A 13,680-nucleotide genomic window follows, 5' to 3' on the forward strand; every position below is an offset into this window, starting at 1 on the left:
GTTCACAGCACTGACCCTAAAGTGAACTGATAAATCTGTTCCGACACATGGAAAACTATTTTCATAATCCTGAAAAAGACCTTTCTCCAAACCCCAGAGCTTACACCCACTGTGCAAAGAGCACTTGCACATTTGAGAAGCAGACACTGGAGGGAATCGTTTCACATTTATAACCCTGCCTTCTGGGACAACAGCAACAAGCCTGCATAACCATCATAACCACCAAGAAAAATAAGACACTCACAAAGTCACAAAGATCACAAAAATCACACACTTACAAGCAGCAAATACCTTGTCAAAAATCTGACTCGGGAGAGTGAAAACAGAGAAGGCTTGCTCAGAGGTGGGAGCTGTATTGACTACTAGTCAATTCTTCATTAAACAGAAGCTCTGACTTCCCAAGAAGCCATATTAAAAATTAATATCAAAAAGCGTATCGCTCAGCCTAAACCCATCATTCATATCTAACAATACCAAACTGTATTCTAATGAAATTTCACCTTCAGAATTACTCTGACACCAAAACTAAGTTGGGTATTGTTATAAAGGCAGTCCAGGCTTTGCGGCACAAGCATTTCAAAGATATTCAAATAACCTCGCTCTGCAGGTCTCTTTCACACCACTCTCATAATCACCAGAATAAATCAAACTGCTTGTAACCCTGCGTAATCGAGGGCTTTGAAGCTGGTCGAGGGACCCGCTGGGGTATGGCTCCCACATGTTCTCCTCAGGCAGCAATCACAACTCGAGAGGACTGGCCCCCAGCCAGCGTCCACACGTCTCTCGGGAAGTGTGTGAACGCGATGGGCTGCTGCCCACACCACAGGCTCTGGGAAGTCCTCTCCAGCAGCCGCGAAGGAGCCTGGAGAAGCTACACCCCAACCACCGGCCCCTTGAGGCACCTGCTTCGCTCCCCAGGGACATGCTTCACACTAGGAAGCCTGTGACCAGGGCACGAGGACAGTCTGCCAACCAAGGGTAGCTCATCTGCTGTTGTTCAGTCGCTAAGTTGTGTCGGACTCTTCGCGACCCCATGGACTGCAGCACGCCAGGCTTCCCTGTCCTTCACCACCTCCCAGAGTTTGCTCAAACTCATGTCCATTGAGTTGGCAGCTCATCCGTGCTTCGGTTCAAATCCCAGCTCTGACACTTAGTAGCTGTGTGATGCTGGGAAAGGAATTTAACCTCCCTGATCTTAGTTTCCACATTTCGAAGAGGAGGAAAAAAACAGTACCCAACTCAAAAAGTGTTACGAGGATTAGATAAGCTTTTCTTTGTAATTTACTTGAATAGTGCCTGACACCCAGAGAATGCAAATGTAAGTCTCGATTGGCTGGCTGGCTGGCTGGCTAGACGGAAGGAGAGATGTATACGATACCCGGTCCAATGTGTCTAACCAGCTCACTTTATACATTCAGTAAACATTGGCCACCACGTGCCAGGCATCTGGAGTTCAAAGGTCCCTACCGTTTTAGAGCCACACCATTTTCCACTGGACACTTACAGTCTCCAATGAGAGGATGCAGCCTAAAGAACCTGGTAAGTTTTGATACACGTGATGCAATGTCATCATCTCTATTTCTGTCACTAGCCTTTTCTGAGGCTTTAAGGGAGGAAAAAAAAAGGAATGTGAGACTCCCTGTCATCAATAAGCCAGCAGATCTAGTCACAAGACCAAATATAAACAAACATGGCAATGACAGGGAAACGGGAAATGCCAAACTGCAGGGTGCGGGCAACGGAGGGGAGGAAGGCCTTCCAGAAGTGGCGAGGGCGAGGCCAAGCCTGGAGGCGGACAGGACCAGGCCTTCACACTCCGTGGAGTCCAATCTGCCGCTTTCGGGGGATGCGGGGGCTGGTAGAAGACGAGGCACACAGCAATGGCCCGAGCAGAGATGGGTGGGGGATAAGGACAACGTGCCCAGGAGCCAAGAGGAGATGGACTTGACTCACGTGAGCCCAGGTAACAGGCCAGGGAAGGCTCCGAATTGGGGGAGGAAAAAAAGGACGTGTGTGTGTGTGTGTGTGTGTGTGTGTTTGAAAACCCCAACAGGATGGGAGGCGACCTAGGACTTTAAAATTCCAGACAAAGAATGTAGGTGTGTGTTATTTAGATGAAATTAATACCGAGCCCCAGGAGCCTAAGTTTGATTTTGTGGTCTGGCTCCGCCCCCTCTTCTTTGGGATGCCCCTGGAGGCTGGTGCTTTCAGCTGGCTGGGTGGGTGGGTGCCCGTGAGCAGGGGGAGGCGGCGGCAAAGCCACATTACCATCTCCATCTTCAAAGGACCGTCACAGCAGGAAGGATACAACACGTGTGTCCTATTTTCAGACTGAAACAAAAAAGGTGTGTGGTGTGCGTGTGAACAAAAAGGAAGTCTAGTTCTCCTAAGTAAAGCCAGACTCACAGTTGTGCCTGGACCTGCCCTGCAGACGGGCACGGTCCCACAGGCCCTCGCTGGGCTCAAACACCCCCAAACTGTTGCTACTGCAGAAGTGGAGCTCAAAATCCATGTCCTAAATTGCTTGCTATCAGGAGGTCAGGGGGAACGTCACCAGAACCGGCCCTTGGACTCGCCTTCTAATCTCACCCTCACGTGGGACCCGTGTAACCCTTCTCGTAAATGATGAATCCTTGTTACACAACAGCTTTCAACTCGAAAATGAACTCCCTCCAACCCTCTGGGCTGGGCTTTCTCCTTTTGTTGTTGTCCTTCAGTTGCTAAGTCGTGTCCAAATCTTGGCGACCCCGTGGGCTATACGTGGCCTGCCAGGCTCCTCTGTCTGTGGGATTTCCCAGGCAACAATACTGGAGCTGGCTGCCATTTCCTTCTCCAGGGGATCTTCCCGACCCAGGGATTGAACCTGCGATTCTTGCATTGGCAGGCGGATTCTTTCCCGCTGAGCCACCAGGGAAGCCTTCTCCTAGTAAAGCTACAAAAGCGGTGAAACTGCCAGGCCTCCCTATAGGCAAACGTCCCCTCGCCAAGCCTGCTGCCCCTTGGGGCGGGGGCAGGCACCTCGGCAGGAAAGGGAAAAGAGCCTCCCTGGTCTGTGCAGCCCTGGGCCTCCTGTTCGAGTCCTGCCACAACAGGTGTGGTCTAGTCATACAAAAAGCATCTTTATAAACCAACATGGACAGAAGGCAGCCCGAGGATTTTAAGCCAGCAGGACTGCAGCTGGTAAGCAAGGCTCCATCCCGGCTGTCGGAGTATTCTGTGGGTAGATCAAATGGCTCGGTAGATCCTACGTCCATAGGAAGCGGGGGCCAGGGGGCCAGGATGGAGCGCGGCAGCCCGCAGGCTCCTGACAACAGATGTGGCGGGGACGAGCCTGCGTGTGCGCAGCCTGAATGCTAGATCGCCTCTGCGGGATGCTGCCTCTCCTTTAGGAGGAGCCATTAACCTTTCAGATGACAGCCCCGGGATGGCAGTGACAGAACCATTTCTGAGGTCAGCGAGGATCTATGTTCTCAAAAACCTGACATGGACATGCGAAAGTTGTGACTGAATCCCTGTGTCCCTGAGTGGAGGAGTAAATGTGGGTGACAGATCTTCTGCAATCAAAATGCCCCATTTCCCAGAGTATCTGTCACAGATTGATAACATCCACACAGAAAGTTAAGTACAATTATGTCTGTCACTAAGAAACATACCTCGGAACCTGTGACTGACAACTTGCTGGAAGCTGACAAATCACCGGAAGATTCCTGAACAACTCGGAGCAGCGCCGCACACCTTATAAGGAGGCTCAGCCCCCGCCTGACGGGTGAGAGGCTCCCGGAGGGAAGATGACATTTCCTCCTGGGGCAGGGGGTGGGGTGACAGTGTCTGTGGAGGGTCACAGGACCGCCCAAGGCCTGAGGTCTGCAGGAGCAGAGTTGGGGGGCAGCTCCTCCCTGGGGACCCCCCAGCCAGCAGAACGGCCAGAAGGAGCCGCTGGAACCGTGTGGTCCGGCTGCACCACACAGGGCTCTGTGCCGCCACCCGCAGGCCCCAAGCTCCGACCCACTGACACTGGTTCTGGGTGAGCTGCAGGAGGCCGGGCTACAGGTCGGAGGGTGGGGAAGCACTGGGCACGCTGTGAGCAGACCTGGGTATCAAGGCGCCCACTGGAGCACCCCATGGGCAAGGGGTCTGCGGCCCTAACGTGCAGGCCAGCTGAATCTGGATTCCTGAGGACGGGGCTGGAGAGTGTGACACATTTCTTAACGGGCTAAAGAAGAACCACTGAAGGCCTGAAAAATCCATTTGCTTTTGAATCCTGCCAGCGATTGGGTGCACATGGCCTCCTAAGCTGGCTTCTTTAATGCCATGGGGTTTTCACCCTTGGTAAGTTCTCTTTATTGACTTTAAAAGGTTAAGCCCAAATCTACCTCCTTGTGACTTCAGCCCACCTGATTTAATTTTGCCTCCAGGGGCTCCCAGTGCCCCAGCCCCACCTGGAAGCACTTCTACGCTCCCTTCTACACGGTAACCATTTGGACATCTGAAGCCAGCTGCCCCATCTTTACTCAGATCAAAGCTCAGCGATTCCTCGCACTCAAGCTCAATGCTCGATTTGCGTAATACAAGGCGAGCCGTCCCACTGTGCGCATGAGGCTGCATTCGTTCTACGCACCCAAGCCCGCGCCCGCTTCACACAGACCGCGGCTAAGCCAGGTTTCCTCAGTTTGGCTCCCGTGCAGTTGGATGTTTTGAACTGTGGGGGGCCCTGTCCATTTTCACTCATCAACTTTCATCTCCTGGATGCGGCAGGATGCTCTGACTGTAGAGGAGACGTGGGGTATTGATTCTGCCATTCAGCACATCAGCTCTCCCTAATGACTCTGTGTCATCTGCACATTTGATAAGCATGCCTCTGATGTCTTTATCAAGCTACGGGTTCTACCGTTCGGCAAGCCGGGGGGCAGCAGCCCACCAGGGCCCCTCCTGGGAGGGCACAGAACCGTTCCCTCTCCCACATGCTGGGGCAGCTGGTGCTCCATCAGCTGCAAGTCCTCCTGCCTCCCCAAGATTTTCCAGACCTTGGTACCAGCAGAAGCTGAAACTTCTCGTCCTGGCAGAATGACATATGAGGGCTGGGGAGGGGGCTGCCCAGGCTGAAGGGGGAAGGAAGGTGCTTGCTCTGTCTGCACCCGTCACGAGGCAGCAGCAGAGAAGGATCAGAAGGGCCAGGACCCAGGGACACCAGTGTTTGCTCACACGCACTGGGCCGACCCAAAACTCTGAGGCCGGCCCGGGAGACGGGTGGGCTCGTAGGATCACGCCCGAGGCCCATGGCCAGGCCCACCCTGCTGGTCAACGTTCGTGAAGCAGATGGCAGAGGACGGAGCAGCGCTGGGGCCCAGGGAGAAATGGAGGCTCCAGGCCCCCGGGGAAGAAGTGACACACCCTTCCTCACGTGGGTAAAACTGTCAAGAAACGAGTGGAGAGATGTGCGTGTGAGAGAAAGATTCACTGGACGAGCAAGAGGAGCTCTGCCAACACACCTTATCCTGGATCTTGCCATGAACTTCAAACACTCTGCCCCATTCGCCGGATACAGCCGAGGGGCCTGCCCATCCTGAAAGGACACCACCACGTCTGGCCCCGCAGCTGGCATTCTCTGCAACAACAGGGAAGAAACGGGCAGGAAGCACACGTTCCGAGGGGCAGTACCTGCCTCTGGAAGGAGAAGGTGGTTCTGCCAGGACCGCGAGGTCCTCGGGTGGTGACCCACCATCTTGCCAACTGCCCCTATGGGCTAAGATCAACGGGGGTGACAGCTCTCCATAAAACAACTGGAAATTATTTGAAACCTGAGTTAACAACAAAAGAAATGAAAGCAGAGAGCATGCTTTGGCTCTTGAGACATAAAGTCAAGCTCACGGAGGCAACAAGGCCTGCTACTGGCTCTCCCTGGCTTCCTTCCCGCCCCCAGGGAAAGGAGAAATTGGGAAAATGGCCCGCCGCCCTTGCTTCCAACAGCCTGCCCGTCCTCCAGCCTCCTCCACACTTGGTCAGTAGAGGGCGCTGCCTCACCACGCTCTCACCGCAGCCCTGGCTTTGCAACTTGATCCCTGCGTCCACACAAAGACCACAGCTGAGGTATTGCTTGTGCTTTCACAAGAGAAAGCAGCAGCGAAACACAGACTTTGCTTTTTTGTGATATAATAGCACCTATGTAAAAAGTACACAGGAAAACGACTTGAAAGAAATGTACCCAAAGGTAATGAGCCTTTGCTTACTGGAGTCTTTTTTTTCTTTCATTATTTTCTATGCTATTTTCTACCAGCTTGTCTTCCTCTCATAATCAGAAAAGCCTGAGGAGTCTTCAGGGGCTCACAAGTCATCTGCGGTTGGGGTTGGGGAGGCCGCAGCATGGGGTCCCAGGCTGTTGGAGAGGCATTTCCTGCATAACTGAACGTGTCTGCACCTGGGCTGAGCTCAGGGAGGTAACAGACGCTAGACACAGTCCCCGCCTTCCAGGAGTTTACAACATGATCACAAAGTGAAGGGGTAACGGCTGAGAAGGCTCTGAGGGCAGAGCCTGGCACAGCGCATTCAGGGAAGGCTTCCTGCAAGAGGCAGTATTTGAGCTGACATCCGAGGCAGGCAATGCGAGACATATCAGACGCACAAGTGTCCACATGAACAAAGGCGCAGAAGCACAAGACAGGAAAGGAAAAACAGGCTGCTGGTTCTGAGTTGGAGGCTTTCGGACGAGAGAGAGAAGACCATTCCTGGGATCTAGGCACAGAGGCCTCCATCCTACAGGCCCCCAGCGGGAACACAAGCGTCACCCACAGCTCTCCGCCAGAAAGCTGCCAGGTTCCTCTGCTGGACAGAAGCCGCACGGAATAACACACTCATCACTTCACAAATCTTCAGTGGATAATCTGAATTATCAGCATTTCATTCTTTTAAAAAAATCAAACACATGCAGTAGGAAAACAATACAAAAACTGAAGAACATTAAAAAAAAAAAAAAAAACACCCTGTTGAGTTAGGAGGCTCATAGGTGTGTGGGCCATCTATAAATGACTGCACAATGAGAGAGGAGGGCTTGGGACACACAAGGGGAGCATTAATGTAACATTCAATTATCCTACTGCACCCTGGCTGACTTAACTCAGTCAAATTAGAATACATTTTATATTGACTATTTTGACATTTGCTTTATTTGGCAAGTAAAATGAAACTGATCCAATTTTCTTGCAGCCATTGTAAACCATAAACTGAACAACAAGACGTTATAAAATACACAAGCCTTGTAAGGCTCCGTCTGATGTGCTACCTCCAGTTTAGACTCTCTGTGGCCTGTGTTCCTGCGTCCCCTGACTTCAGGTCCCAGTGACTGTGCTCTTGTGCTGACCGGCTAGCTTCTGGGTGGGGAGAGGGCACTCCTCCTGCCTTAACTGGAGTAGTGGAGCTCTTTATCTCACAAAAAGTTAAGCCTGCCTGGAGATGGCACCTATTTCTAGGCCCTTCCAGAACACATGACGTCAACAGGGAGCAGCTGTAAACTCTCCGAGGTGATGGGTCCGAGCTGACCCCAGGCACAGGCGATGGGTCCAAGCCGAGCCTGGGCACAGGTGATGGGCCCGAGCCAACCCTGGGCACATGTGATGGGTCTGAGCCAACCCTGGGCACATGTGAAAGTGATCACAGCTGTGACGGTGCTTGGGGGAGTGAGAAAGGAACTCCAAAGGGCTGACCTGAGCTGCATGAGCCTCGTACTCCTAAACCAAAGACACAACTCTGGGAAGCTCTGGGAAGCTGTTCACTTCTCTTCACCCCGAAGTGAAACTAAAAGCTACTTCTCAAGTTTCAGGTGAGGCCAGGGATAGTTACGATTAACCACCACTCTTGGTGTGTGAACCTGTCTTGAGCGAGAAACACCTGACTGTCTTTTGGAAAAGTCCCAAAGGACAGGCCTCCGAGCTGCCAGCTCCTGCAAGCACGTTCCCCTGAAGGCAGGGGAGGCTCAGCGGAGAACAGGGCGTGAGGGACCAGCCATGCCGCCCTCTCCTCCAACTTCTGGGGCGCAGGGTGTGGACCTTGGGGCGTGCAGAGGGGCAAGCACCCAGTAAAGGCTTTGTCCTGCTCCTGACCGATTCTGTCACCTCTGTTCACCCAAATGGAAGCTCTGAGATCTCTTCTCCTTAACCTTCATCCACCTCCAATGGCACTGCCTCTCAACTTCTTACTTGCTTGTTTACTTTTGTAATTCCTTTCTCAAGTTCAGTCTATTATTGCTATTTGCTCCTTGTTCTCAAATAATTTACTGCTAACGATGCAGAGGTTTTTGATCAGATAGAAAGTGTTGAGACTACTACTCAGGTAATCTGCTATTACCAGATTTCTGCTCCGATGGAAATCAAGTTAAATCAGGTGCAGAGACCAGTCTGCTCAGCCACGTTTCTTTGTGGAAACAAGTATTAAAATGAACAGCCCTTGAAAAACTTCTCGCTATTCTCTCATACCCAAACTACCTGTTTCTTATCTGCAGCTCTTTGGGAAAAGAAACAACATGGAAATGAACAAAATCACTTACCAACTCTCCTAGAGTGAAACGAGTTGCTGGCCAAGGCAGAGAAAGAACTCCACCTTCCATGGCTAGCCTTCCCAACCGCAAGGCTACAGATCATGTGACTGGTTGCAGCTATGAGCTCTTCAGAATAACAAGCCCATTTTAAGTTGCATATTCTGCTATTTTAGAATCCTGCAGAATATGTACAACAAAACACAGAACGGCTTTTACATTCATGTAATGCAAAGATTTCTAACCGGTTTTGCAAAATTTCCTCTAAAGGTATACTGCTCTGGCAGTGTTTCTGCAGATCCTAAGTGGAAGTGTTAAAGAAGTTACGCAGCGCGACCCAAGACCACATTCCTCTGGGACATGCATACCCGAACAGAGCCACGGACAGGGCCTCACCTGGGAAGGTTGGGGGCTGGGGTGGAAGCAACGGATGACGGGGAAGGCGTTGTGGGTTGAGATGAATCATGATTTCGTGGTACTCGGCCCATTCGATACCAGATCCCCATGCTGTTCAATTCCCTTTAAGAGAAAAGAGAAATCTTCATGGAGGCGGTTTAGCATAAAATGACCTGAGCAGACCAACTCATTTTCAGAGGGTCACGGCCTCAGACCTCAGGGAGTCGATTCTGGCCCATGAAGGTGTCACGGTTCAGAGCCTGAGGTGATGGCAACTGTCCCAACCCTGCAGGCCTGTCGGGCGTGGTCATCTTCCTCCATCCCGGGGCCTGCCGTCCTACATATATGCTGTCAACGTGTGCCTCGGTTCTGAGTCTGCAAAATTCTTTTTACTGTCATTTCATTGAGGGTATTTGCGCCATAATCCACTTCAAGAGGGCAGACCACCTGTACCTGGTGTTGAACTGCCAGGAGAACGGGCCACGCCCCTCCTCCAGGCCCCTCACTGCCCGTCATTCTCAGGGCCTGTCTGGGAGACATCTTTGCATCACAAAATGCCAGGCACGTGCCCCATGAACCACTACAACCGAGGTGGGGCTGACAGCTGGCCACGTCTGGCTTCCTGTTACTTGACCGGCATACCCGCCCAGCCCCACCCCACAGTCAGGTGCCCACGAGACAGGTGTACTCTTTGGAATTGTAACTGGATTATCTCAGCCACATCCAACTTCCGACTTCTCAGCTGCCCCCTAGATCTGCATCTTGGGATGTAGAGGAAGGTCATCTCTCCAAAAAACAAGAACAGATTTGCTCAGTGGATCCTTCTGGTAGCTTCTCTGTATCAGTACACTGCAGGAACTATTCTCAACCAGTTGTGTCTTATTAGCTGGTTGATTCTAATCAGCTGCACTGACTTTGCCACCTCTCGGTCATGGCCACAGTCAGGCTTTGGAGGAGCTGTTCCTGGTCTGAGGTTTCTATCCCTCACAGCCGACAACCCCAAACCTTTGCAAAGTAACCTGTAGGGGTGTGTCCATTTTTAAGAAAAAGTGACTTAAGAGTTCTGAACATTGACATCTCTTTCCTTACAAATAACACTGGAATTGTCTTCCTCTGGAAAAGAATTTTTGCCCCAAGATGAAACAAAAATATACTTTATTTAGCAATCTTCTCAAAATGATGTAAGAAAAGGATTCTAGTTTTGATTACCAAGACATATATGGTAAGAATCTATTCTTTAGAATTGCTTAAATTGGTTAAAAATTGAATCTTTGAAAAGAGTATAGGGTGTAATTCAAAAAACCTGAATACACATAGTAACTGAATATACATAATAGATGTAACAATTATTAAATTGTTGGTTTCTACTATTTGTATGTAAGTGGCTGTTTCTAAGATACCTGAAGTATGGTTATTTTCTTAACTGTTTTCTACTCTAGTAATCTTGTTTACATAATGAGTTTAAACCGTGTTGCAAAATAGGAGTGTTGAGTGTGTAGAAAGGGTGTGATCACAGAGTCCTTCTTAGGGACCTCAAAATCTCAGAGAAGAGTGTTCAGATTCCATAGCTGAAGAGTCAAACAAGCTGTTGTGCACCAAGATGAAAATAAACTATTTCTGTGACACTTGTTCCCCAAGCGCTTCAAGCAAACACTACAGCTGGCTATATCTATCTATCTATCCACCTATCCATCTATGTATCTACCTCCCAGCCTGTGTGCAGCCTTCAAGGAAAGGCCATGGCTTTTTGAGTAAAGAGGAGGGTTTAGGCTCAAATGAGCAAGATCCAGGAAGTCGACCTCCAAAGTCAAGTAGGAGAACACATCCCTGGGGACCCACAGGGGCAGGCAAGAAGCCTGCAAAGCTGGCCAGGGAGATGGCATGTGGCCAAGAGGCCAAAAACCATCTACCACACTGTTAATCTGAGAGACCCGAATTTCAGAGGCCTGATGCTTGAACGTCTGTTATCTCTTGGATAGCCAGCACCCCTTCATCCCCCTTCTGACTCTCTACCTCCCCTCTGCACTTGGGGAGCAGACACCCCTCATTCCTAGTTGCCCCCATTTCTTTACCAGCTGAAATAGGTCTCACCCATAGGTTTCTTGTTTGTTGCTCGTCTCCCTTTCTGAATACCAGCTCCAAGGGAGCAGGCTCTTTGCCTCACTCACCGCCATATCCAAGGGCTTGGCCTTGTGCACCAAACAGGGTGCTCCCTAAACTGTGATGGGGTGAATAAACCGTGGGGAGAGTTGAGGCCCAGTGGTCGGAAAGGAGGCAGCCCCTTGGCTCAAGGCATCTGGAAAGACCCCTGAGAGCTTGAGGATGAACACACAGGAGGAAGAGGGAAGGAGAGCCCCCTAGGTGGAGCAGGTGGCGTGAGCACAGGAGGAGAAGTTGGGAGGGTGGTGTCCTGGACTGGCTGTCGTCTAGGTGGGAAGGGCAGTGAGAAGCGCTAGGGCCAGATGGAGGCCCAGGAGAGGCAGGCGGCTGAGAGGCTGTGGGTCACACAGGTCTCTGGACCTGGCCCCTGGGAGGGACCTGAGCGTGCTCAGCAGACAGCATCGACGAGCCTGGCCTTGCTGAGACTTACCCAATGAACGTGTACTGAGGCGGGGCCTGCTTGGTCCGGCCCATGATCCGAATGTCACAAATGGCTGCTTCAGTTGAATCCCGCGGGATAAATTTAATGCACAGCCTCTTCTTCCTAAAAGCCACTTCCTCTGAAGGAAAGGACCACAAGAAGAGGTATGAGTCTTCCAGAGATGCCCACATCTTTATCCTCAACACCATGTCTCCCGTCGTGTTCCCTTCCCAGCGGTGGAAATGACCGGTCATCCAAGACACCCGACAGAAAGGCTGGGGCGCCACCACTCCGGCCCGGGCAGGGCCACAGTGGACGGTCTTGGTCACCCTGCCCTGCCGTCAGGGCCTGATCCCCGATGCCCACTGCCGGGAAGGGGCCCACGGGGCACACATACACCTCTGCCAGGAGAAGCCTGGGATAAATCCTTGGCGGCAGCCTGCTCGCTGCTCCAACCCTCGGACACAAGCACACGGACGCCCCCAGCGTTAACACATTTCACTACACGGGCCTTCTCTTTTTCACTTTTTATTACAGATATTTTCAAACATTCCCTCCAATAGAGAGAACAGGAAATAAGCTGAATCCACGTGTTCCCATGAACCCAATTCAATACTGTCAACAATGGAGGAACCCTCTCGTCTCCTCCCCCACTCTCTTCAGCTCTGCGGAGATTTAAAATGACTCTCCAACACGATGTCATTTCATCCACCAATATCTTGGAAGGCATCCAGGGTAGGCTTATATATATATATTTTTTTTTTTTAACCATAACCATCTTCATAATAAGATGTTATTATTCTTAACAAACAATGATTCTTTAATATCACCAAGTAGTCTGCATTTAGGTTTTCTCCATTATCGCAAAAATGTCATTTAGCTGTCGGTTCGTCTGGACCAAGATCCAAACACTGTCTGTGCATGGCATTCGGTGGTTATGTCTCTTTTGCTCTGTGGTAACCTCCCCACCTACCCTTCATCTTCAGGGCACTCATAGGCTGCAGAGCTCAGGTCACCCGCTGTACCTCCTGTACCATGGCTGAGTGAAAGGTTTGATTCTATTCAGGTCAGACAGCACAGGCAGGAGCACTCCACGGGTGGTGCATGTACATCTGATGGGTGACGGGAGGGATGAAATGTGATGACACTCTCGGTGGGTTTTAGTGCCCTCAGCCTGGTGCCCTGGTTATAAAGTCCCTAACACCCTGCTCTGGGTGGTCTTCTCATCCCCTGAAGACCGTGCCTAGATCCGTAACTTCATTAAAGGTGTCAAATAGCGATTTTCTAACTGTCATTCCTTCTGCATTTATTAGTTGGAATTTTTCTATAAAAAAATCTTTCATTCTTCAACTACTCGGTCTCCCTGAAACATGCTCTAGTGCAGGAAAGGACAGACACATCTGTGATTCTTTTCTCTAATTTATCAAGTCTTAGGGTAAGGAGTTGCTGCCTAACAACCACAAGGGCTGACTACCCACATGGTTTTGGTTTTTAAACCACACAGGATGAGTTTCAATCACTGCAGCCATTCAATACGTGGGACAGATCTGGGTTAAAATTCCAACTCCATCATTTTCCAGCACCCTAATCTTAGGCAAGGGACTTAACTTCTCTGAGCCTTGGTTTCATCAACTAAAAGGGAGTTAATGAAGCCTGACACTGTAGGGACATGGGGTGGATGAAACGTGATGACACGTATGCTTCACTTAGCCTGGTGCCTGGCATGCAGAATGTGATCAGTAAAGAATAGTCGTGGTCACTCTCATCTTAATACTGTGAGGAAGCCTCGAGCATGCAATCTGTGTCAGTGTTTGGCACTGATTTTTTCAAGGCCTTTCAGTTCTGTTGCAGGAAATAAGCATATTTACATTGGACAGCAAGACACAAGAGGAGAGCGCTGTGTTGCTGTTAGTCTTGATTTTATCAAGGGAAGATGAGAATCAGGTGCTGATGTTTTGGGATTACCAGCTGGAAACTCAGAAACTTTGTGAATTCTTTTCCTAGGAGAGGAAACGGAGCGCTTGATCAGACATACCAGCTCTGAGTAATAATACTGGAAACTGAATCTAGACCCCAAACACGGATCCAACAAGCCAGGAGGGGTTCCTGCGGGGACACCGTTCACAGCAACCCTGCAGCTTTAAAAACTATTAGCCAGTAAACTCAGGCCTTTGAAAGT

The 13,680-nt window shown here is 50.6% G+C and overlaps 1 protein-coding gene and 1 long non-coding RNA gene across 18 annotated transcripts in view; one reads left to right on the plus strand and one right to left on the minus strand.

Moving 5' to 3' along the window:
• The window catches only part of MVB12B (multivesicular body subunit 12B), a 194,461-nt gene that overhangs the window by 103,659 nt on the left and 77,122 nt on the right, over nucleotides 1-13,680 (minus strand). For 15 of the 17 annotated variants that reach the window (XM_086325144.1, XM_086325136.1, XM_086325141.1 and 12 more), the window contains 2 exons: nucleotides 11,511-11,640; nucleotides 8,921-9,043 (listed from right to left, as the gene is read on the minus strand). In XM_086325144.1, coding sequence (XP_086181270.1) covers nucleotides 8,921-9,043; nucleotides 11,511-11,640 — 253 coding nt within the window. Of the gene's footprint in view, nucleotides 1-5,489; nucleotides 5,887-8,920; nucleotides 9,044-9,135; nucleotides 10,079-11,510; nucleotides 11,641-13,680 lie in introns of those variants that run through there. The other 2 variants (XM_086325147.1, XM_086325145.1) reach the window with 2 other exon arrangements.
• Nucleotides 5,957-7,088, plus strand: LOC147362527 (uncharacterized). The gene is made up of 2 exons (XR_015136329.1): nucleotides 5,957-6,087; nucleotides 6,275-7,088. It is a non-coding gene; the product is annotated as an uncharacterized LOC147362527 (long non-coding RNA).

Source organism: Bos grunniens, chromosome 11 (assembly GCF_055505025.1).
Source record: "Bos grunniens cultivar Pamir isolate PY7600 chromosome 11, Bosgru_T2T1.0, whole genome shotgun sequence".
NCBI lineage: Eukaryota > Metazoa > Chordata > Mammalia > Artiodactyla > Bovidae > Bos > Bos grunniens.